Source organism: Aulostomus chinensis, chromosome 5, assembly GCF_037954235.1.
Source record: "Aulostomus chinensis isolate RoL2024-O1b breed Wild chromosome 5, RoL_Achi_v1.0, whole genome shotgun sequence".
Taxonomy (NCBI): Eukaryota; Metazoa; Chordata; class Actinopteri; order Syngnathiformes; family Aulostomidae; genus Aulostomus; species Aulostomus chinensis.
Window position 1 is genome coordinate 7,808,126 of NC_141324.1, and position 23,497 is coordinate 7,831,622.

Sequence of the window (23,497 nt, forward strand, 5' to 3'; positions counted from 1 at the left end):
ACCTTGGCCAGAACGCTTCAGGTTTGGTGCTGTTGAATGGAGGAGTTTGACCATATTCGTTTGAACAAATCCCTTGTTCATTGTGGCACTAAACTGGAGATGTTGTAGTTTGTCTGTTTTACATCAAATGAAAGTTTGTGGAGGCGGCAAGGTGGTGCAGTGGTCGGCACTGTCGCCTCACAGCAAGAAGGTTCTGGGTTCAAACACGGGATCTTCCTGGGTGAGTCTCCATGTTCTCCCTGTTCCTGCTGGGTTCTCTCTGGTACTCCAGCTTCCTCCACAGTCCAAAGACATCAAGAGGGGACGAGGCTGATTGATACTCTAAAGTGACCATAGAGAATGAATGGTTGGCTGTCTATATGTGTTGGCCCTACCTGATTGGTGAACCCCACCTCACGCCCAAAGGTTGCTGTGATAGGCTCCACCCCCCACCCCCACACCCTTAGCAGGATAAGAAGTAGAAAATGGATGGATGGATGGAAAGTTTGTGGATTACTGATAATAGCTTGGTCATACAGAAGATGTGGGTTACAGCAAATTATGTGCTTTAGAGTTTGTAAGCGGACATTTTGGGCCGTTTTGATGTTGTTTGCTTGGCATTAGCTTCAAGCTGAATATATGTGGCTGACTGTCTGCATTCTGGAGCGACACTGACTTAACGGAGGGAAAAATCTCTTTGTAAGCACGTATTTGGGAGTGATTGAAAGGCAAAATACGCTTGATAATATACACTGCTGACATCAGCATCTACTCAGTATCAGGAAATACAGGATTGATGAAATAATGATTTCCATTTTCAATTTTGAGCAACAAGGGGGCAGCATGGCTCAGTGCTAGAGTTGCCGTCCAGCAACCGAAGGGTCGTTGGTTGAATCCTCACTTCCCCCAGTGACCATGTTCGTATCCTTGAGCAAGAAAGTGAGTCCCTAACCCTTAACAGATACCAGTATAGAAAATGGATGGATGGAAGGGGCAGAAGGACCAAAAGAAGTAATTTGTTATCAGTGAGGTGAGGATGACATTTTAAATGGCTGTATGTCATGTAACTGCTGAGAACAATACAAAGCAGTAACACATCGAAAAAGTTTATATGTCATCAAGCTTTTGTATGAAACAGTTGAACTGAAAAATACTATCCATTTTCTGCCTCTTCTCCTGTTAAGGGTGGTGGGGGTGGAGCCTATCCCAGCAGCCTTCCCCCTGGACAGGTCACCAGTCCATGGCAGGGCCAACACATAGAGACAGACAACCATTGGCTCTCCCAGCCACGCCTACGGTCAATTTAGAGTCTGGATTAACCTGGTCCCTCTTGATGTCTTTGGACTGTGGAGGAAGCTGGAGTACCAGAGAGAACCCAGCAGGAACAGGGAGAACATGGAGACTCACACAGAAAGACCCTGTGCTGCAGCCGGGGCTCGAACCCAGAACCTTCCTGCTGTGAGGCCACAGAGCTGACCACTGCACCACCGTGCTGCCCAGTATAGAAACATTGCACATAAACATATTAAAACCATGTGTTCAAAGTAACCATAAAGATTAATATTAGGTGACTAAGTTTTCATGTTTGTCAGTCTGTTAAGTGCTGGATGCCACTCACTAAATGTTTTTTTTAAAGGGCTTTTTAATTTGCATTTTGTAACCTGTTAGAAAAAATAAGCCAAGCAAATGTTTGACAGCCTGAAAAAAAAAATTGTTCTTGGCATCATCTGGCATACAAACAAGGGCAAACTTATTATTTTGGAACTCTCATATATCTCAATTTCATCATCCTTTTTGACACGCTGACACGTTCTGCATCATTAATACCATGAATGATGACTAAATTCCACCCAGTGTGCTGGTGTCAGGGCGCTTAACACTTTTTTATGGCAAATAATTCAGTTTATCCAAGCCAGACAAACCTAGGTGGGATTTGAACATGAAGGATGGCTAAATTTTGTTTGTGCCAATTCAAACACTGGTAGGACATTGGGGCATCACCCCCACCCTCATCCATCACTGGCTCCCCATCAGATACCATATCTCCTACAAATTTCTCCTCACCCACAAATCCCTTCATGCACTTGCCCCGGCGACCTGTCCAACCCTCTCCACCAATAAACTCCATCTTGGAACCTGCGGTCCTCAGACATGGGCCTGTTGTCCATCCCCCGTACCAGACTGAAGAACTTCGAGAATAGAGCTATCAGTGTGGCCGCACCAACCCTCTGGAACTCCCTCCTTCCTGATATCCGTAATGCCCCAACCCTGGACACCTTGAAATCATATCTCAAGGCCCACCTTTTCACCATGGCCTTTCCTCATCAGTCTTAGTTTGGCTTCACCCCTCCTTTCCCCGACCTGCTTCCCTACGCTTATGTAAAGCACCTGGGTACCCTGAATGGTGCTGTATAAATTCTAGTTATTATTATTAATATTATTAATATTATTATTATTATTATTATTATTATTATTATTATTATTATTATTATTATTATTATTATTATTATTATTATTATTATTATTATTAATGGGCTGCACGGTGGTGCAGTGGTCAGCACTGTGGCCTCACAGCAAGAAGGTTCTGGGTTCGAGTCCCAGCTTGGGCGTGGGATCTTTCTGTGTGAGTCTCCAGGTTCTCCCTGTTCCTGTGTGGGTTCTCTCTGGTACTCCGGCTTCCTCCACAGTCCAAAGACATCAATTTAGGGACGAGGCTGATTGATACTCTAAATTGACCGTAGGTGTGAATGTGAGTGTGAATGGTTGTTCGTCTCTGTATGTTGGCCCTGTGATGGACTGGCGACCTGTCCAGGGTGAACCCCGCCTCTCGCCCGTAGATGCTGGGATAGGCTCCAGCCCCCCCCCCCCCCCCCGTGACCCTTACTAGTAAGGAATAAGCGGAAGACGACGATGGAATGATGGATTATTATTATTATTATTATTGATGTTTAGGGTTGTGTTGACACATACACACAATGCAAAGTGAATTTTCGCCTTGCTGTACTCGTTAGAGTGTAGTCGTTAAAGTCTGCCTTCAGGACCGTTTGTGTTTATTCACCCTGGGAGTCTACAACTTATGAATACTGTCTTTACAGACAAGAGGAGGGGATACTGCTTCTGTTTCATACCTCTAATATATGCCCATAGTTAATTGTGTCTCTTTTCAGCAAAAATGTAAGCGTTTCCACCTTTAATCTGTGGTTGTTTAAAATGAAGTCTACTATTTGCCAACTAGAGCTGGTGGCACTGGAGCTAATGGCTGCTGCTCGTTACAGTAGTTGTCCCCCTCATAGAAGCTCTCTGACAGTATCTCATATTTAACATTCGACATTTGAGCCAGAGGCAACACTTAACATGATTCAGCTAAAGGTTATTCTTAATAACAGAGCAACCATAAAGGCAGGTGGGAGTCAAGCATGCTAACTAGCTTGTCTCAGCCACACTAGCTTGAACAAGCTGCAGTCAACTTCCATAGTCTATTCAAGTTGGTGGTGATAGACTTTTGTAACACAGCTTCAAGGAAACTCCCTGCTCAAAGTTGACTATTTGGGTCTATTCATGTTATTCATTACACCTTTGCTTTTCCTGCTTTGACAGATTAAAAATTTCCCCGATTAAAACGGCTCATTGTGGCACAAAACCTTTATGAGAACAAAGTCATAAATTACAGTTGTTGGACTATCATTTGCAGAGAAAGCAGGTTTCACTTCGAGCCACATTTTGGAATTTTACATGAGATTTTTATCACAACTGTTTGTATTTGAAAAAGGCAGATCATTTACATTTCAGTGCAATGAAAGAAGTGTGATAAAACAGCAACGCTCTTAGTTTCTGCAGAGTGGTGGGTGTGACAGGAAACATGAAGGTGACTCAGGTTCTCTGACAGATGGGGGGGGGGGGGTGTCTTGCTGGCTCTCTGACTGTCAGTGGGGAACTCGGCAGCCTGAAGAGGACCAAAGGAAGACACAGTTTAGCAAGAATAGCTGTCTTTGTGTAGCAGGAATTTTCACTCGAAAAGAAAAATACAATGTCCATTGCATGTGGACGACTCTCTCTGCGGGGCAGACTGTCCCGGTGTCAAGGAGTGTCACTGAGAATGTTTTTGGTATTTGCTGTATTGACACATAGCTGTTAAATAATAACCACGCTCCACTCTCTCTTTCTGTTACCAGTGAGGACTGCATGCAGAGCCACAACTCTCACACACACACACACACACACACACACACACACACACGCGCGCGCGCACACACACACACACACACACACACACACACACACACACACAAACTGTAATCTATTACACATGAAAAACAACCAGAATATTGTAGATGCTCCTGTAGTGTTACCACAAAAGTTATGAAACTAACACACTTGTCACTGAGACTTGTTGACAAGATTGATAATATTTAATCAATCACATTAATAGACCCTGACCAATATATTAGTTTTGCAGATAATATCGATGGGGACTGGCCTACCATCCATACATTGGTATCTGCAGATATGTTGTCTGATCTCAGTGGTGGAATGGACTGGCTTAGCATAAAGACTAGAGGCCAGGAACAAAGGATTGATCCGTCTGTATCTCATTTGTTTGATTTGTGAAAAAAAGAACAAGAAGTCCTGATGCTAAGTTGCACCGATAGTCTGTAACAAGTGGTTTTGAGAACGTCATAGGTGAGCTAGTGGGAATGTCTTCCACCCATGTAATCATTTTTGAGGAAACAGTCAATCCTGCTTGGTGGGAGGAGAATATTTGCCATTGATAATTGTCGCTCAGATTCATGTAACTCCCAACAAACTTTCCCATGTTACATCAAGTGCTGAGTGTTTTTTACAAGGCTGTGATGAAATTTGACCGCGTGCAGCTACGTGACTCCCAAAGTCTTAATCAGTTGCAGTGTTCAGTGGAAGCCTGATTCATGTTGGCGAAGAGTCAAAGAGAACAGCAGCTCTGCTGATGAGAAAAGGATTTATCTGTTGTTCTGCATGTGTGTGCTGTCTTTCCAACTGGAAAAATCTCAAGCATGTTGCATCCATTGGCTCTTTGCATTAAAGGATTTGTATTAGAGAGTGAGTCTGAACACAGATGAGGAACACTTTCTGGAGACAGATAGAACAGAGACGATGTGTTCGTATTATACTTTTGATTCTGTTCCAATCACATGTTTGCATATAGTCATGCTAGAAGACCTTTGATTAATCATGAATAATCAAGGCGCTACAAAAAAAGTAAATCCATACAAGTCATATGAAGTGTTTTATACACATCCGGTCCTTGTCTGGATGAAGAACATCAGACTCTTTAGGATACACACTTATTGTCCAGAGTCAGACAAGAAGCTAGATCCCCTTCTCTCCTCTATGTTGCACTAAACAGCTGAGATCCACAGAGACCTGGGGACTGCTAGCTAGCTAAGCTTTGAGTGCCGCAAAGGTAGAAAAGCGCTCCATAAAATTGAGTCCATATAACTAGGGTTGTGCATAATGTTTGCTTTGAATCAACGATGTAAAATTGTGACACTTATTTTAGAATCAGATACACTGTCTGAACTTAACACCTCAAATGCTGTTGTCACCAATACATTAAAAGTAGTGATTACTACTACCAAGACCTTTAAGGTATTCTAACACTTCCCACGACTACTATTCATTGTTCAAGGCAAATCTTCTAGTTGTAAAAAAACAAACAAACATTTTGTTTGGTAACCCAAAGTTACAGTGGGGAACTTGAGATGACGTATGAAATCACTCAGCCCATCCCTTTCGTCAGGAAGGAAGTTCTGATGATGTGTTTTATTCTGAAATTATAATTCCTTGTAATTATATAATGGTATTAGTATCGCTAAGCTCACATGCAGATATTTGTGGGTGTAAGCTCCCTAATGCAGCACATCCCGGAGCAGGGTGTCTATCTTCTTGCCTGACTCTGAGGATGACGAATTGGAATATTTCCAAAAGAATTTGGAAATCTGAGCCCATAACATAGTAAAAATAAACATTGTGTATTGTGAAAGATTATAATTACCATTATGGGGATTATGGGAACACAAACTGCCCTTTTACATGCTGGTGTATGCAGTTTATTGATCATGAAATACAGCTTTTTAGACAAAATGTTATCCAATGAAGCTTTTGTTCAGCGGCATTTTTGATTTCTAAAACACCAAAGGCCTCACAGAAAAACATCATCAAAACCACTGCCCATGACCCTCGAGTAGACTTACAAATGGAAATATATATTTTTATGTTTTGTTCCCTGTTGCAAAACCTTTCACATGTGTTTTTCAAGTCACATCTTTTTTTGACTGAATCACATGCCCTGGTCTCCTGTCCACTCATGCACTGATCATGAGATGAGTGCATAAGAAAAACTATGCTGCCCTCTGGTGGTTTCAGAAAGAGGTAATTGTATGTACAATGTACAGAGAAAATGAATATGCAGTAAGAACTCAAAATTTGGATACAATAACTATTTATAAACAAGCAGGAAATGTTTTATTCGTCTTATTACAATCAAAAATTGCTATTTAAGTGATAGGTATACTGGGGAGAATAGTTATCTTAATAGTCAAAAACTAGTGACTTAATTTAAATCATTAAAGTTGTTCATAAGGTCCCTGTCACACTCTTGATAAAATGATCAGTTTGGGAGGGTCTAAGGTGGACAACTGGGTCTTCAGGACATGAGTGAATTCAGTTCCAATGGAATCGCTTCCTGAACTCTCACTACAGCGTGATCTGACAAACATCTGGGAACTGCAGTTTTCCCTTAGTGGTGTGTAGTCGATTAGTGCAAATTCAAAAGTGATTCATTGATGGTCAGATAAAAGAGTTGTGCGGAAATGCAACTAGATGAATTCCGTACATCACGACGAGGTCCAGGGTGTGGTTGTGACAGTGAGTGGGTTCACATAAAGACTGATGGAAAGCAATCAATTCTAAAAGACGGATAAACGCTGTACCTGCTGTAGATTGCTTTTATCAACATCCACATGAATACTGAAGTCACCTACTGTACAATACTGATTTTATTTATTTTGAGAACTAAAGTGGATATAAACTCTGAGAATTCAGATAAGAATTCAGAGTAAGGACCAGGTGAGCGGTACACAATAGCAAAGAAGCGGCTGGAGAGTTTTTCAGGCTGTATAAGGCAAACTGAGAATAAGGCTTTAAAATGAATTAAAACATATTCTGGGTTAGGGATTCATGCAAAAAACGCAAGCAACTCCACCTCCTCGGCCAGAGCCTTGAGGAATGTGAGCATTAATGGGACTTGAGAAAAACTAGTCCATGCTTTTGTCACTTCCAGGCTAGATTACTGCAACAGGCTGCACCAATAAGTCCCTAAAGACTCTCTAGCTGGTTCAGAACGCTACTGCCCATATATTGACGAGAACTAGTAGAAGAGACCATGTCTCTCCTGTACTGGCTTTTCTGCTTTGGCTCCCAGAAAATAATTCAGAATTCTTCTTCTAATCCAAAAAGCCCTCAACAATCAGGCACCTTTGCTCTGACAGAGCTTTTAGTTCCCTGCTCTCTAGCTAGAACACTTTCTCCCAGGATGCAGGGTTACTTGTGGTCATTAGAGTCTCTAAAAGTAGAATTGAAGCCAGAGCCTTCAGCTATCAGGCTCCTCTTCTGTGGAATCATCTCCCAGTTTCAGTTCGGGATGCAGACCCCCTCTCTATGTTCAAGAGCAGACTTAAGACCTTCTTTTTTGATAAAACTTACAGTTAGGGCTGGCTTAGGCTAAACCTCCTCCCAAACTCAACCTCCTCTCCGGAGCCTTTGTGCTCCCCACTTCCCAGATGCCTTGCTGATGCTGCTGCTGGAGGAGGCGACAGAGCCAAAGAGGCTCAAGCTGCCCTCTTTAGTATCGGTTCTAGGATTAGTATTCTATCAGTCCTCTCAATATTGTAGTTGCGATAACATCAGCATTGTGTTTGCTAGTACATAATGTTTTATGTTCGGCTGCACAGTGGTGCAGTGGTCAGCACTGTGGCCTCGCAGCAAGAAGGTTCAGGGTTTGAGTCCCAGCTCGTGCACAGGATCTTTCTGTGTGAGTCTCCATGTTCTCCCTGTTCCTGTGTGGGTTCTCTCTGGTGCTCTGGCTTCCTCCACTGTCCAAAGACATCAATTTAGGGACGAGGCTGATTGATACTCTAAATTGACCGTAGGTATGAATGTGAGTGTGAATGGTTGTTCGTCTCTCTATGTTGGCCCTGTGATGGACTGGTGACCTGTCCAGGGTGAACCCCGCCTCTCGCCCGTAGATGTTGGGATAGGCTCCAGCCCCCCCATGACCCTTACTAGTAAGGAATAAGCAGAAGACGACAATGTTTTGTGTTGTTTTTATTGTTTGCTGACTTTCTCTTTCCAGCCTGTTCACGTCCCTGTCTGTCATTCTCTCCCCCTTTCTCTCTGCCCCTCGATTTCCTTCCCTATGTCTGTCAAAGCAGATGTCCATTCCCATTGAAGCTGGATCTGCTCGAACTAGTCAAAACCGGGGTAATGTGCACCACAGCTCAATGCAGAGTTAAGGAACTATACAGACCTATATATAGGAGAAGACTTTGGCTAAAATGCAATCAAAAATTATAAAAGTATGCTTTATAAGTCACTGTCTTTGCCTCATCAGAGATTATCCTATTTTTGGTTGAAATGGATCACCGACATTGTCAAGTGGAATGATTGAGTTGAATACATTGAAAGGAGACTCAATGTCTACAAGGAACATATTCTGAAGATTGCATGAAGCCAGCAGTTCCAGACTAGAGTGTGTGTATATACTTTTCTCCCCAATGAGCCACCAAATCCACAGAGAATTGCAATACAGAGATTGATGTGGCCCAACTCTCATTTACTTAGTGACCATGTCCCTTTTGTGTACGAATACTTCATACAAATCACCACTCTACTTTTGCAATATACATGATGGTCAAACGTGAAACTGTTATTGATGCAAGATGGTGGCACACAAGGATGCAGCAGCTTTGCCCTCCTCAGTATGCTCCTGTTGTTTGTTTTTTGTTCCTCTGTCAATCAGTGACCTGACCTGACATATAACAGGACATATATGTATATGCATGCATGTAAATATGTTTATAAGTGTATGTGTGTGTGTGTGTATACAAATGCACACACACACTCACACATATATACTGTATATACATACATACATATTGCACAAAATGGTTACATGAGCCCCCTGTCGGCCCACCACCAGCAGGAGGAACTGGAAGGGTCTGGTGCTTTGCGGTTCGGGCAGCAGACCAAGGCAGGGGCCTTGGCCGTCTGATCCCCAGCTATGGAAGCTGGCTTTTGGGACATGATTCAGATTCAGAAAACTTTATTTATTCCCGTGGGGTGCAATTAAGGGAGTAGAGAGTGGTACAGTTGGTTACACAACAACAACACAATTAAGGTAAGGAAGTGCAAGGAAGTCTGTACCTCCCAGGGTTAGGAGCAGTTGCTTTGTAAAGTGCATGATAGAAGTAGTAGTGCAGTAGAGGCAGTAGTGCAGAAGAAGTCATAGGGCACAATAGATAAGTAGCATAATTACATTAATGAATGAGATTTCTTTGCAAATATTGTGGTATGTACAGGATGAATCGTAGCATGAATAGAATATAAATATAGTAACAGCATATACAGGAAGTACAGGTGTACACTAGGTGTATGACAAGTGGCAATCTTTTGGGTGACATACTAGGGGTCAAAGTGCAGGGAGTTCAAAGAGTTCCGGAGGACAGCCTGGGGCACGAAGGTGGATCTCCTCTGCAGGGTCCTGCAGGCCGACACTGTAGCCTGCAACCAGATGGCGGCCTCTCAAATGCCGGGAAGAGAGTGTGGGAGGGGTCCTTCAGAATCTGGGCAGCCATGCCGTGGACCTGCTGCTCATACACGGCCGTCAGGGAGCAACTGGGATGTCCAATTATCTTGGAACACACCTTGGAAATACAAAGTAAGCGATTCTTCTCCTGTAGGTTGATGGAGTGGAACCAGCAGACCATTGAGAACAATAAGACTGATTCAGCTCCAGGATCCAGAGAATGAGCTGGTCGTTCAGGTTAAAGTTTAGGTGGAGTCTCTCTGCCAGGATGTGTGGCTGCAGGGTGTTAAAAGCAGAGGAGAAGTCTGCAAACAGAAGCCTGGCCAAGTTATTGGGAGGCTCCAAGTGTTTGTGGATGGTGTCAATGATGAAGGCTTTGGCATCGCTGATACCTCTGCCTGCCTGTACTGTAATGTGAATTGTAGGGGGTCGAGCTGTGAGCCTGTCCAAGAGAGGATGAGCTGTTTAACAACCCTTTCCATGGCTTTCATTATGTGGGAGGTGATGGCCACTGGGTGGAGATCATTAGGGGTCTTTGGAGGGTTCCTCATGGGGATGGGGATGATGATGGAGTGTTTCCAGAGCTTGGGGACAGTGCAAGTGTCCATGGAGGTCAGGAAGAAGCTTTGGGAGATGCACCCAAGCTGGTCAGCGCAGCGTTTGAGGACCCGGCCACTGATGTTGTCGGCGCCAGGCATGCTATACATATCTTTGGTCCTCTTGAGGGCCCTCACAACATCCTTGGTGCGATGGGTGATGTGCTGGGCTTGAGGTGGGACCTGATGTTGGCCAGCTGGGTGGAGTTGTCGGTCTCAAACCTGGTATAGAAGGAGTTGAGTACATATATATATATATATATATATATATATATATATATATATATATATATATATATATATATATATATATATATATTCATAGTTACACAATTACCTTGGCTGATAGTGTTTGGTTGGTTGTTGGAAGATTTGCTGAACTTACCAAAAGGGGTATTTTAGGTTGCTCAAGGTAAGAGATGATATTTTGAGTCTGCGATATAACTGATCCTTGAAGAAGACACTCAAGGTTGTTGTCTTCCATCACAAAGTGCTAAGTAACCAAAATTCTGATTAAAAGTGTGTTTGAAAATAGTCTTACACACATACATATGTCAGATACTATATCACAGGATGTTTGTTTATGTGCATATTTCACCTCTCTGTTTAGTTTATTTTAAAAATGCACATACATACGGTGTAAACATATGGTGTTTACCAGATGTGTATGGAGATCACACTGTCTGACCATGGCTCAGTGGTCCTGCTTCTATGACCTGCAATCACCAGCAGAGGAAAGTGTTCTATCTCAGAGGACACACTTTTAAAATCAATCATGTGAAACTGCAATATTCAATCTTCACTCATAAATAAATAAAAGAATTCCATGGCTCTGTAATGTCTGATGTCTTTGATTTCAGAATAACAGAGAGTTCCTATTCTGCACCCTCTAACAGCATTGGTAATTCAAATAATAATTAACTTCCTATCATTTCGAAAGCACAAACAAAACAATTATGTACGAGATATTTTGGGAGAATTGTATTTTATACCAAAATTATGATGTATAGTGTCTTGTTAGTAGTCTTACACACATACATATATCAGATATTATACCACATTTGTTTAGATGCATATTTCACCCTGTTTCTTTTGTAGATGCACATATCATGGTAATGCACTCACAGCAAGAATATGAAATCATGTCATACTTTTTAAAGATTTTTTTTGTTTTTTCCCCTTTAATTTATTTTTCAGTCACACATACACCATTCAGCTAAAACATGTCCCAACATGAGTAATACACACGCAAAAGCACATACACGAATCAGCCTGAAGATTAAAACCGCTGACCATTTTCTTCATGAGTGTCATAATCCAACAAGTTGCTCCATGGAGGAGTTGATCTACTGTGATGGTCATTTTGAGGCTGTAATTTGTGGTGTTGATGAACTGTTCTTCATTTTATTGATAGATGCTCTCATATAAGCAGTACAGTTTAAATGGCACACAAATTTACAGTTTTTTTTTTTTAAAAATGGCCATTACAACTGAGCTCTCGCTTATTATTAATTTCATGAAGGGGGATCTATTGACTCAATATGAGACCTGTCATTGGTGATATGTTTTGGATGATTGGCGTAAAATTTCCACCTTCAGGGATATGGCCCAGTTGGTGGCGGTAATGTGCCATAATCGCTAGCTGCCACCCGCTTTTATACCCAAGAAAGAAAAAAAAAAGACCACCTCTATAACGTCATCACTATGCGCCATAAACAGCACGTCTGTCTGCTCTGTACCACACGTGAGTGTAGTTACGCTGGTTTCACAAGAGTTTTGTTATTTTTTTACTCGTGTTTCACCCAAATTAAGTTAATTTCAGCTCTAACATATATTTGTGGACAGTTATTTACCAGAAGTATCGCGATAGTTTCTGTTACACCACAGTTTCCACGTACGAGGGTATTAGAATGCTGAGCTCCGGGTCAGCCTGTAGGTTTCACATGAATTCAATACAGCAACAGTATTTTATATTTTAAAACATTCCACAAGACCTCATCCTGTGAGTCTGTATTTCTACATTTGGTATTTATTCATCTGATTCAGCCCCACAACAATTCAGAAAACAGAAATTGATCTTCGACGTGGCTCCATATACAAAGCAAGATAATGCACTGATTAGAAACAATCACACAACACAGGTTCTGAGAGCACACACAGTGTGTATATGTCTTAAAAAAAATAAGAGTTTAAAACCGTAAAAATAGACAAGATAAAAGGTGTGGATATATGTGAAGTGACAGTGCGTCAGGATTATTTTTGTTTGTTTGGGGGACTCAGAATGATATGTTATTCCAATACAGACCCAGTTTTTTCAGTATTTTAACTTCGATGACTGTTATTTTCCTTGTAAGATTGGCCCTCTTGTCTAAAGTGGTTAATATTTAAACATATCTGAATTTGTAGTCGAGATGAAATGTTGATCCAATTTTCAAAACTGCCTTATACAGAATTAGGTCACCCCCCCCCCCCCCCCGTTGCCCAATTATTTTCAAGAAAGCAGGCAGTAATAATTAGGTTAAGGAGATACAGAGGAGTACTGCTAACAAGAATCAGAATCCATTTTAAGGGAGGAAAGATGGCCGTAAACAGGGAGTGGGTGCTAAGATTGTGCACCTCGTACAGACAGTATTGTTGCATGTATTTGCTATTTGATGTCTGATATTCATTTATCTGCTGGTGTAGAAACAGCATTGGCATGGTGAAAGAAGAGTTTGCAAATCTGTGAGAGAATTTTTTTTTTAGTTTAGATGTGGACAATGTTGGAACAAAAGGGAAAGTGAAGTTTTGGAAATTATGGATATCAATTTTCTATGATCAAGTGTCACTTGATGCCCCTCATAGTTGCTGTGTTGTCTCTTTTATTTTAAAGGACCCTCAGCTGGAAACTTGTAAGATTTAGAGTTATGTTGGCGAAACCTGTGGAAAGGAAGCAACGAAAAGATGGAGAAAAAAAGAGGAGGCGCACTGGTGATGATGCCCAAGGGGGAGAGAAGAAGAGGAAGGCAGCAGAATGCAGTCAAAAGAGTCATGGAAATGGTGGACAGAAGCGCCTGGATGCCCTGAGCGTCGGCTACTTCCGCCGAGTCGGGGAACGACTCTGTGAAGGCTTTGAAGATGACCAGGAGAAAGGTGAGGGGGAATTACACATCACCAAATCTCAGCTAGCAGGTTCATATGTATTGAGCAATGACAATGATACATAAATATTAAAACAAATTGTGCAGTGTTCTGGCAGCACCTTTTATGCACAGCTTTGATAAAATATTTATTCATTGGAGAGAGAGAGAAGGTTTCCATTTCACCTCATCCTAAGAACTCCGTGTTTGCTGCCGGTGCACTCCTTCTCTGCAGAGATGTTTGTGGAGAACGTCCTCGCAGAGGTGAAAGGTAAAGCAACCTTGGTGGCCATGGATTGCACAGGAAGCGTCACACTGCAGCGCTTGCTCCCGCTGTCCAGCACCGACCAGGTGGCAGCACTTCTGGCTGAACTCGGTGGAGATTCGGGGTCAGAGTTGAAGGCAGCTTCTTGCGACCGGTGTGGCGGTCATGTAGTGGAGAGTGCAATCAGACAGATGTCCAGGTGGAAGGGTGAGTAAAGGACTGCTCCTCACTGGGACTGTAACTTACATGTAGGGCCTGACTGATGTGGGATTTTTTAATTTTTTAATTTTTTGGTTAATACTTCCATCTGGGAGTAAAAAAAAAATCTGATAACAAATTCATCAGGAGATTTCTTATTTATATATTGAGAAATAATAATTAAAAAATATAGTATGTGCTGAAACGTGTTTGCATCAGCTGATTTAATGTTAGTATTGGCCAAATAGGTGCTAATGTCAGCTAAGACTGTCCGATTAATTGCTAGGATTGATTGATATTGGCAGATTAATCATTAATATCAAGAAATATTGGCAAGTTAATCACTAATTGGCCAATTCTTTGGCTGACTGATGAGTGGGCCAGGCCCCAGCTGATTCAGTAGGTGGTAGATAGGCTCGAACCGGCTTATGTCTGCGGAATCATTGCTAATATTTGCTAATATTGCCTACACCTACGCTGACATGTCGAATACTGGCCACACGATAAACTGCTCAGGCCCTACTGACAAGAACAGCAATGTTAGGTTTACAAAAACACTGCACCCATGTCTTACCTGAGTGTGCACCCAAGTCAGATCTGAGTGTGCATTCTGTGTTTGTCCTTTTCAGAGAAGAAGTCATCTGCCACCACAAAAGAAGAAGAGGAGGAGGAGGAGGAAGAGAGTGCAGGAGCACTGGAGGCCGAGGTGTTGTCCTTAAGTCAGGTGGTGCGAGACAACAGCACCATGTTCATCAAACATGCTCACGGCTCACATGTGGTCCGCATGCTTTTACATGTACTGGCAGGCTGTCTAGGACCCCTCCGCACTGAGTCACATTCAGGTACACACACACACACACACACACACACACACACACACACACACCTACCTCTTCTTTCTTGTACCCAGCCATCATCTTCTCTGTCTTTTTAGTGGTGTTTGCAGGACAGTTTGTGGTTACTGATGTTGAAATTAGAGGTGACAAAAAAATGAAGCTGAGGGTCTTTTGACTTTCACCTTAGCAGCTTTTCTCTTTTACTGTTTTTTTTTTTCTAGGTACAAAAGACCGCCACGCTGTCTCTCAGCTGACAGACTTTGAGATTCCCACGTCGTTTTGGTACGAGCTGAAAAGCCTCACGGAGACATTGATGGACAATGTGAATTGTGAGTCATCTTTCATGGAACCCTCCTCCCAGTTGTTTGTCTTCTCACCTTCATGACCGGGGGGAGTGGATTCTTGATTCTGTGTCCTCTGAAATTATGAAATCTGGACCCATATTGACCAAGTCATTCATAGTTTTCATCTCTCGTGTGTTTCCTAGCAGATGCAGTAAAAGTACTCTTGTCAACTTAGGAAGCATTTTAGCTGTCTCCAGCGCGCCTCAGGTGTCCTAACCTGTGAGGGAAATGTGCTTTGGGGAACATTTTTAAGTTTTATGCTCATGTCCTCAGTGAAAAAGCTTTTTTTTCTCATTTTTTCATGTTCAGTGGTTCACCATACCGACTCGGTGTGGCATTGTCACTCTTTGAAAATGAGCGTGATGTCATACACTCGAGATGCAAATGGCTCTCTTATCAGTGCACGCATTAATTTGAGTGACTTGTTGAAATGTGTTGCTAAATTAACTTATTTATGCATTGATGACCTTTGTTCATCTTTGATGGAGGCAGATGGGCTGTATGTTCATTACAGGCTCATGCAGTTTTCCTCCTTTGTTGATACGAGTGGAAGTGTGATTGATCAGTCATTTTGGAAATGATTGTGAAAAGCTGCCAGTGTATGAAGGGGATTTTTTTCACAGGCTTTTTTACAGACTTGTTTCTATTCCACTATGGCAGGCTTCAGGCAGCTCCTCCTTTACCTCATAATTTCCCCGCTTTTGAAAACAAACCCTCTTGCATGGCACTGAGGATGCTGGTGCGCAGAGGTGCGTGAAGGCAGCTTTAATTAGAAGTGGATACAAGCTCAGCCCTGGTATTGACTTCAAGTGTCCCACGGTTTTGCAAGCCTGGGGCGGATACTCTCCAGCTTTGGAGTTTGTTCTCATGATTTCTTCACCACAAGATTCACAGCATGTGTGCAAAGCAATTTACCCCCACCAGCCACTTTATTAGGTACACCTGTCGAACTGCTGGTGAATGCAGATATCACGTCAGCCAGTCACACTGCAGCACATCAAAGGTTTAGGCATGTAGACCTTATTAAGATCAACATGGGGAAGAAAGGGGATTTGAATGACTTTGAAGTATGGCACTCCGATGGGCTGGTCTGAGTATTGTAGATATTGCTCTTCCACTGGGTTTTTTGGCCCATTTCTCGGTTCATCCCAAAGAAGATCCTCCTTTCACTATGAAAGATGTCACGATGAGCGCAACATTACTTTTGGCCTTGCAACTGGGATTTTCCTCAGTGCTGCTCATATTTTCTGTTTAGCTTCACAACTTTTCAAGCAGGGGTTTCTTAGTGCCGCCTCCTTTTTTTCCCCCCAACATGTGTAAAGTGGGGTTACTATAGCAACAGGAACCAGCTGCAAGCCGTGCAAGTTAGGAGGAGAAATAAGATGAATGCATGTCAGCAACAACTGATGCTGCAACTGAGATTTTTCTGTGGTGATGCATGTGAATGCAGCGTGATGTCAGCACAGAACAACAGGCGAGTGTGAATTGTCCGATTTAGAAAAGAGAGAGCCTAGATGTGTTAATCCAGGTTGAATTTTATTTGGGATTAATCTGTACAAGCCCTAATTGATGGCATCTTTCATGCCTAGAAATGTTGATGTTCTAAATATAAATGATGGCATGAAAGATGCCATCAATTTGGGCTTGTACAGATTGAGGTTTCTCAGATTTTTCCCTGTTAAAGGTTTTCTATGGAGTTTTTCCTCAGTCGATGTGAGGCTCTGAGGGCAGAGGATGTTGTTATGATGCCATGAAGCCCTTTGAGACAAACTGGTGGGGAAAACGGGCTCTACAAATAAAATTGCCTTGCCTTACCATCAATTAGGCTCAGGGTCAGGCTTAAAAACACCCCTGAAGTATTACATTTCCACCACCATGTTTGACTGTGGGAATGGTGTTCTTGGCGGCACGGTGGTGCAGTGGTTAGAACTGTCGCCTCACAACAAGAAGGTCCCGGGTTTGAGCCCTGGCTGCAGCACAGGGTCTTTCTGTGTGAGTCTCCATGTTCTCTCTGTTCCTGCTGGGTTCTCTCTGGTACTCCAGCTTCTTCCACAGTCCAAAGACATCAAGAGGGACCAGGTTAATCCAGACTCTAAATTGACTGTAGGCGTGGCTGGGAGAGCCAATGGTTGTCTGTCTCTATGTGTTGGCCCTGCCATGGACTGGTGACCCGTCCAGGGTGAACCCCGCCTCTCGCCTGAAAGCTGCTGGGATAGGCTCCACCCCCCTGCGACCCTTAACAGGATAAGAGGGAGAATGGATGGATGGTGTTCTTTGGGCTGAAAGCGTCTACTTTTTTTTTTTTTACACATAATGAAGGATACATCATTGTGGCCAAACAGTTCAATTTTTGTTTCATCTGACCGTAAAACTGAAGGCCAGAAGTCTTCTACTTTGTCCAGATGAGCATTTGCAAAAAGCTGAGTGGGCTTTTGTGGCGTCCTCCTTGGTCTGCGTTTGTGGAACCCAGCAGTGTCAGTTGGACTGACTGCTCAGAGACGTTGCCACCAGCAGAGCCCAGATTCACAGGATGGCCTTGGTGGTGATCCTTGGATTTTATTTCACCTCTCTCTCTATCCTCCCAGCCAGCACAGGTGCCAGTTTTGGCCTCGATCACATACTCTGAGATGCTCCACGGTGTGGAACCTGTTGTATTTATAATAATACTTGGCCACTGTAGCCACTGGAACTTGAAAACATTTAGATATGGCCTTATAGCCCTTTCCTGACCTTTGAGCAGCCACAATGTGCAGCCAGAGGTCCTCAGTGAGCTCCTTTGTCTTAGCCACGACTGTCCACAAACCAGCTGCAGAGAGCTGCTGTTTTTCACCTGTGGAGTTGATTGAAAACAGCTGTTCCCAATGAGTCAGGATAATTAGGATGCTTTAGAACAGCGTGGACGACTTGGGAGTGGCATCGAACTTTGGATTTTCCCATAGACTGTGACAGTTTGCAAAGGGTATGAATAATTTTGGACATGCCACTGTTCAAATGGAAAGAAAAGCCGAGAAATACTTTTCAACGATGATTCTTTTACATTGTCTTGTTATCTTCTGGGTGATGCCTGTGCAAGAAAAAACTTGCTGGTTGAATGAAAGTAACTACGTTAAAATTTGCCACGGATTGGCTGTATATATATATATATATATATATAGAGAGAGAGAGAGAGAGAATGCATTTGCATATCAGCCAGACGAAAGAAAAAACAACTCATTAAAAAGGCAATTTGGGACAACAAAACAACCGTAAGTAGAAAGGTGAGTCGTACATCAAGTGGAGGGAGGGCAACTTGGTTTTCAAGAATGAATCAAATTGCAGATGTCAGCCTGTGGAATTATATGTGCCACACAAAAATAAAATGATTTTTAACAGAACTGCACAAATATGACAGCCATAGCTTTATTCATGCAAATTCTTGTAATTGCGATTTGATTATTTTATCAGACCAACTGTGCTGTAATGTTTTTTAAAGAATTTGATGACAAAACAATCCGGTCAGCAAGTCTGATGTTGTTCTTCTCTCCTCGTGTGTCCCTCTGCTCTCCAGTGAGCGTCACAGACGTTGTGGCCAGTGCAGTCTTCCAGATCATGCTGACTGTGTCTCACAGAAGACGACCCAAACTCTGCACACAGCTCCTCAAGCGCATCACAGCCTACCTGACCAGTCGTCCAGCTGCTCCAGGAGTCAGGTAAAGCATGCACTTGGAATAAGTTGCTGAAGTGGCGAGTAAAATACTGGGAAACATGTGCAAACACACTATATATGCACAGAATAATGAATTTTGGTTTTCTCTTTAGTCCACTTCTGGTTTTCCTCAAGGACCAGGCCTCCAGTCGTCTCATTGAAACTATCATACAGCTCTCCCCCAAGTCTCTCATCCGTGACCTCTACAAGAACCACCTCAAAGGTCAGCTGGTGGACCTCGCCCTCCACCCAATAGCCAACTTCCCTGTGCAGAGGCTAACCGCAGCCTCCGCCAAATATAAATTGGTAGGTTTCAGTGTTCTGCAGCACAGGAAAGAATCCAGTGTTTCCTGTGTGCGAGGAAGATACCATTTTCTGTTCCCTTCACAGTTCCTGAGGGTGTTTGATGAACTGGTTCAGGGTGTGGAGGCCATCTTGGCTGTGGGTCACATGGGTGTTATCGTGCAGCTGGCAGAAAGCTGTGCAGAAAGTGAAGAGAGACAGGGAGAGATGATGCAGTGTCTGCTCAGCGTAAGTCCCAACCAGCCTCGGTCACTGCCCATGCCTTTAATCACTCTACTGCTCATTCTTTCTGATTTCAGTTCCACACTCATGTTGTTCCACAAAGTGTCTGTGTTGTGTTGCTCTTCTCCAGGCTTTCCACTGTGCTGAGCCAGGTTCACGACATGCCAGCTGCCTCCCCCTTTTCATGTCCCTGCTTACCTACGATGTGTACTACCACTCTGACACAGCAGAGGGCAGTGTGCAGACAGAGGTAAACAGCTGACAGAATCAGACATTTGTTGCAACATTTTGATGTGCTGTTTCCACATACAGATTTTTGTTCTTCTGATTTGGTCTGATGCACAGAATATGCCCTCATAAGGTAAAAGAGCTGTCTGATTAGAGGTGACTGATTAGTGTGTGGATTCTCCACATGGAACTCATGAGGAATCGCTGCAAAGATAACAACAGCCTGTTAGCTCCCTTTCTAGCATGTTAACTTGTTCGTGCAGCACACTGAACTCCATGGCAGAGGTTTGCTGGGATTTTCCCAACAGAGTCAGGATGAATACCAGGCTGACAATCAATGGAAGGAGGAGTGTTGCATATACATTGGAGATCACACAGGTTTCCACAGGAAATTAAGAGATTTATGGGTGTCACACATCGTTAAAGACCCCAGATGTCTGTTTGTGGGAACGAGGTGTAACTGTGACAGATGTCGGAGACACAGTGGGGTACAGTCTGGTTCTCTTGACTGTGTTCAGGTTCCTCTGTCCTCCATCTGTTACCACGGCTCCAGGCTGGTGCAGGCGCTGGCCAGGTTCAAGGAACGCTCTCTCCTCCTCAGCAGTCTGCGCACGCTGACCCCTGCTGACCTTCTGACCATGGCGTCGGACCCCTCGGGCAGCCATGTGCTCCAGGCTCTCATCACATCATCTAGTGACAAGGGAAGGGGCAAGATCCTCAAGAGACTGGAGGTACAAGTACCTCCAGGTTATTATAATGAGTGTTAGGGTTCTGTAAACTTTCACAGCCTGTAATCCTCCATTGCTCTGTGTACAGTGAGGGTACACAAGTTGGATCCTACATTGATTCTATGAATGATCCAATGATTTTAAATTCCTCAGTTCAGTTCCATACCGCTTTGACACGAAATATAATTAAATCCTGCATAACCTTTTGCTTTTCTATGAACTCATGAATGCAAACACTATTGTTAACCCCATCATGAGGTGGTGTTATGCAAACCCTGATTGCAAAAACAGACCAAAAACCACACCATATAACCATGTGTTCTATGTGCATGTAAAAGGTTCAGATAAACCAAGAAACAATGACACGTCAGCAGAATCTGTGCAGGTTAACAAAGCTGGGTGGGTAAAACAGAAATGTGACCGGAACACGAACAGTGGAAATTGCAGCTGTGCGGAGGAGGGACGTGATCGGCGTAGCAGCCATAACACAACCCAATGGAATGGAAATTTAGGGACGCTTTTGTACAAGATCCAACTATTAGGTTTCACCAGTGTGAGTGGGGGTGGGAGATGTACTTGCCACTTTGATCCTAGCCGGAGTACGTAAGTGCCAGGGGCTGAACTTGGGGGAGATATGTGCCTTCTGATTGCTTTCTGGTATGAATGTGAAATTAGTAAATGTAAAGCCTGCTTTATGCTTCTGCACCGCGTCGACGGCGTAGCAGAACCCTATGCGGACCCTACGCTGTAGCCTGACATGCACCTCTAAAAAATCCTGGCTACGCGTCGTCGCATCATGACGTGAATGTCAAGGACTGTGATTGGTCTGCTCAGAGAGGGTTGCCGAATGCATGAAGAGGTGGAAGAACCTCCACAACAAATGTGTGCGTCTCCGGAAGAAAATGGCCACAAGAAGTCATTTTTGTCATGTTCAAAGTTTTCAGTTTGATTCATGAAAGCAAACAGTCGTTCAAGAAAAGCACTGGACTTTCTATCGTAAATGGTTTTGTTTTGGAATCCGACAAGAGCCACCGAAACCATACAAAGACACAGCCACACCCCCCCTAGCGGCTTGGCGGTGAATTGCAGAGCAACGCATTCCCTCGACGCAGAACTTCGAATGCTCAATGACGCCGTAGACCCTACGGCGTAGGGTCTACACCGTCACTATGCTGCTGCGCTACGCTGTCGCCGCGACGCAGAAGCATAAAACAGGCTTTAGAAGCCATACACAACTTCCCAGCTCATAGTTGATGTGTACAAGTCATTATTGAAAAGAGCTAAACAAGTAGCTTTGATGGCTGCCATCTTCCTAGCGTAAGTACATTGAGAGCACTTAGTTGGTGGTGACTTCAGTGTAAAGGAAATGCATTCAGATTCCTTTATAGGAGCTCTGCGATACACACAGCCCATCATGTGTAAGAACTGTGTGAGGTTTCCACTTTTTCAGATACTTAAGTCTGCTCTTAACTGGTTGGGGTTTTTGGGGTTTTTTGGGTAAAGACTAACGTCTCACCACCAAGTCAGTGTAGTACTTGGAGAACTCTTCTCCCACCCTGCACAGCAATCAGTACACGAACGGAATGTTCAACTTAGTTTGTCTGAACACTTGGACTTCTTCCCTGTGCTGGCTTCATAATAGGCATGAAGGTCAGTGAATGATTGTATATAATGGTTTTCATCACACCTCACTCTCATACTCAACTGTCTCGCTAAAACTTGCCTTTACCTTACGCACGTCAGTGTGAGATACGAAGAGATAAGGGGGGTAACTTTCATTCTCCATCTTACCATTCCTCCTCCCAGGGTCAGTATGTTTTGATGGCTTGCTCCAGGTTGGGCAGTCGGGTTCTGGAGGCTGCATGGAACAGCGCCTCAGTCGGTCAGAGGCAAAGCATCGCCCAGGAACTTGGTAACATGAATCATCTGACAGAGCTTTCCTTGAAGAGATACGTGATCATCGTTCTTTTGGCATGTGTTCTTCTCGCTCATCGCCCTCCTTCCTTTACAGCGCCCAGTGAAAGCCAACTGAGGTCAAACCAGTATGCTCGCCACGTTTGGGCCAAATTTGCCGTCTCTCACTTCATCCACAGACGAGCCCACTGGCAGGAAATCCAGACTGGCGAGTCCAAGAGGCGCAAACTTTTCAATGACATTCTTTAGTAAAAAAAATACATATTTTTTTAATCATTCTTAGATATTTGTCCTTGTGATTGAATACAAAATAAAAAGAGAAAATGTTTGAGCTATATCAGTCATTCCGTCATTTACAGTGCTGAGCTGTACGGCCTCTAGGGGGTGCTAGCCTCAAACCAACAGCTTTGTCGTCTCAGTTAGTGAAGCGGAATTGTTGAGCTGCTGGTATGCTGCATTGTGTTGCATCATATCGCACAGTCTGTTTGTTTTCTGGTGTCTCTGCAATTTTTCAGCACATTTCATGTTTTGATATTTGATAGATGAAAACAATTCCACGCTCCCACCTCTGTAGGGTGCACATAGAACTGAGACGAGAGAAACTGATGAGGTGTTTAACACTCGCTGTCAGGCAGGAGAAGGATTCCTCCCAGAACAGAGCCACAACACTAAATTGTGTCATTCAGAGCAGATGAAGCATTGTAGTCCTGACAGAGCAGGAGAGTCTCGTCATTTGGAAAAGATTCAGCAATATTCCTGTAATATCACTGATATTCATACTCAGATTGTTCCCTTTCAAGATACTCCAAACTAATATTATCTAATAGATAATTCTGAGTCAGCGCATATAATCTCATGGATTGAGATGGGGTTTTTTTGTTTTGTTTTTTACGGCGGGTCTGTGGCGAAATTAAAGTAATAACCTAAATCTATCTTCCCTACATGGGGAGGAGTTCTCTGTAAACTAATTCACTGTAGCTATGGAAACATAGGTCATCTTTCAAGCATTAACTAACTAACTGACATTTTTGTTGGCCAACCCAGGAGTCAGAAAATGTAATGGATTTGTTAGAAGTGCAAAGTTAATGCTAGGCTATGAAGGAACTACAACATGGATGTATGACTTCACCTTCACAGCAATTAGTTCTGTGTTTTGCAGGTTTTTAATGATGTGGTGACATTTAATTTTTGAGACCAATTCTGTAGTCTTTGTAGCAACAACCTTAGTTTTTAAGACAC

The 23,497-nt window shown here is 43.2% G+C and overlaps 1 protein-coding gene across 1 annotated transcript; it reads left to right on the forward strand.

Moving 5' to 3' along the window:
• Positions 1-12,065: 12,065 nt before the first annotated feature.
• Positions 12,066-22,595, forward strand: nop9 (NOP9 nucleolar protein). Its single transcript, XM_086204817.1, has 12 exons — positions 12,066-12,160; positions 13,289-13,548; positions 13,771-14,007; positions 14,628-14,840; positions 15,056-15,163; positions 18,726-18,867; positions 18,977-19,169; positions 19,254-19,394; positions 19,519-19,638; positions 20,135-20,347; positions 22,151-22,256; positions 22,356-22,595. The coding sequence occupies exons 2-12, from the start codon at positions 13,323-13,325 to the stop codon at positions 22,505-22,507; spliced, it is 1,851 nt and encodes a 616-aa protein (XP_086060943.1). The 5' UTR covers positions 12,066-12,160; positions 13,289-13,322; the 3' UTR covers positions 22,508-22,595.
• The last annotated feature ends 902 nt before the right edge of the window (positions 22,596-23,497 follow it).

Excerpts from the sequence above, each read along its gene's own strand:
- nop9 (XM_086204817.1), top strand. The coding sequence starts at position 13,323 with ATGTTGGCGAAACCTGTGGAAAGGAAGCAACGAAAAGATGGAGAAAAA. Across the intron at positions 18,868-18,976 it reads CCAGCTGCTCCAGGAGTCAG|TCCACTTCTGGTTTTCCTCA; the intron begins GTAAAGCATGCA and ends TTTTCTCTTTAG. Across the intron at positions 22,257-22,355 it reads AAGCATCGCCCAGGAACTTG|CGCCCAGTGAAAGCCAACTG; the intron begins GTAACATGAATC and ends CTTCCTTTACAG.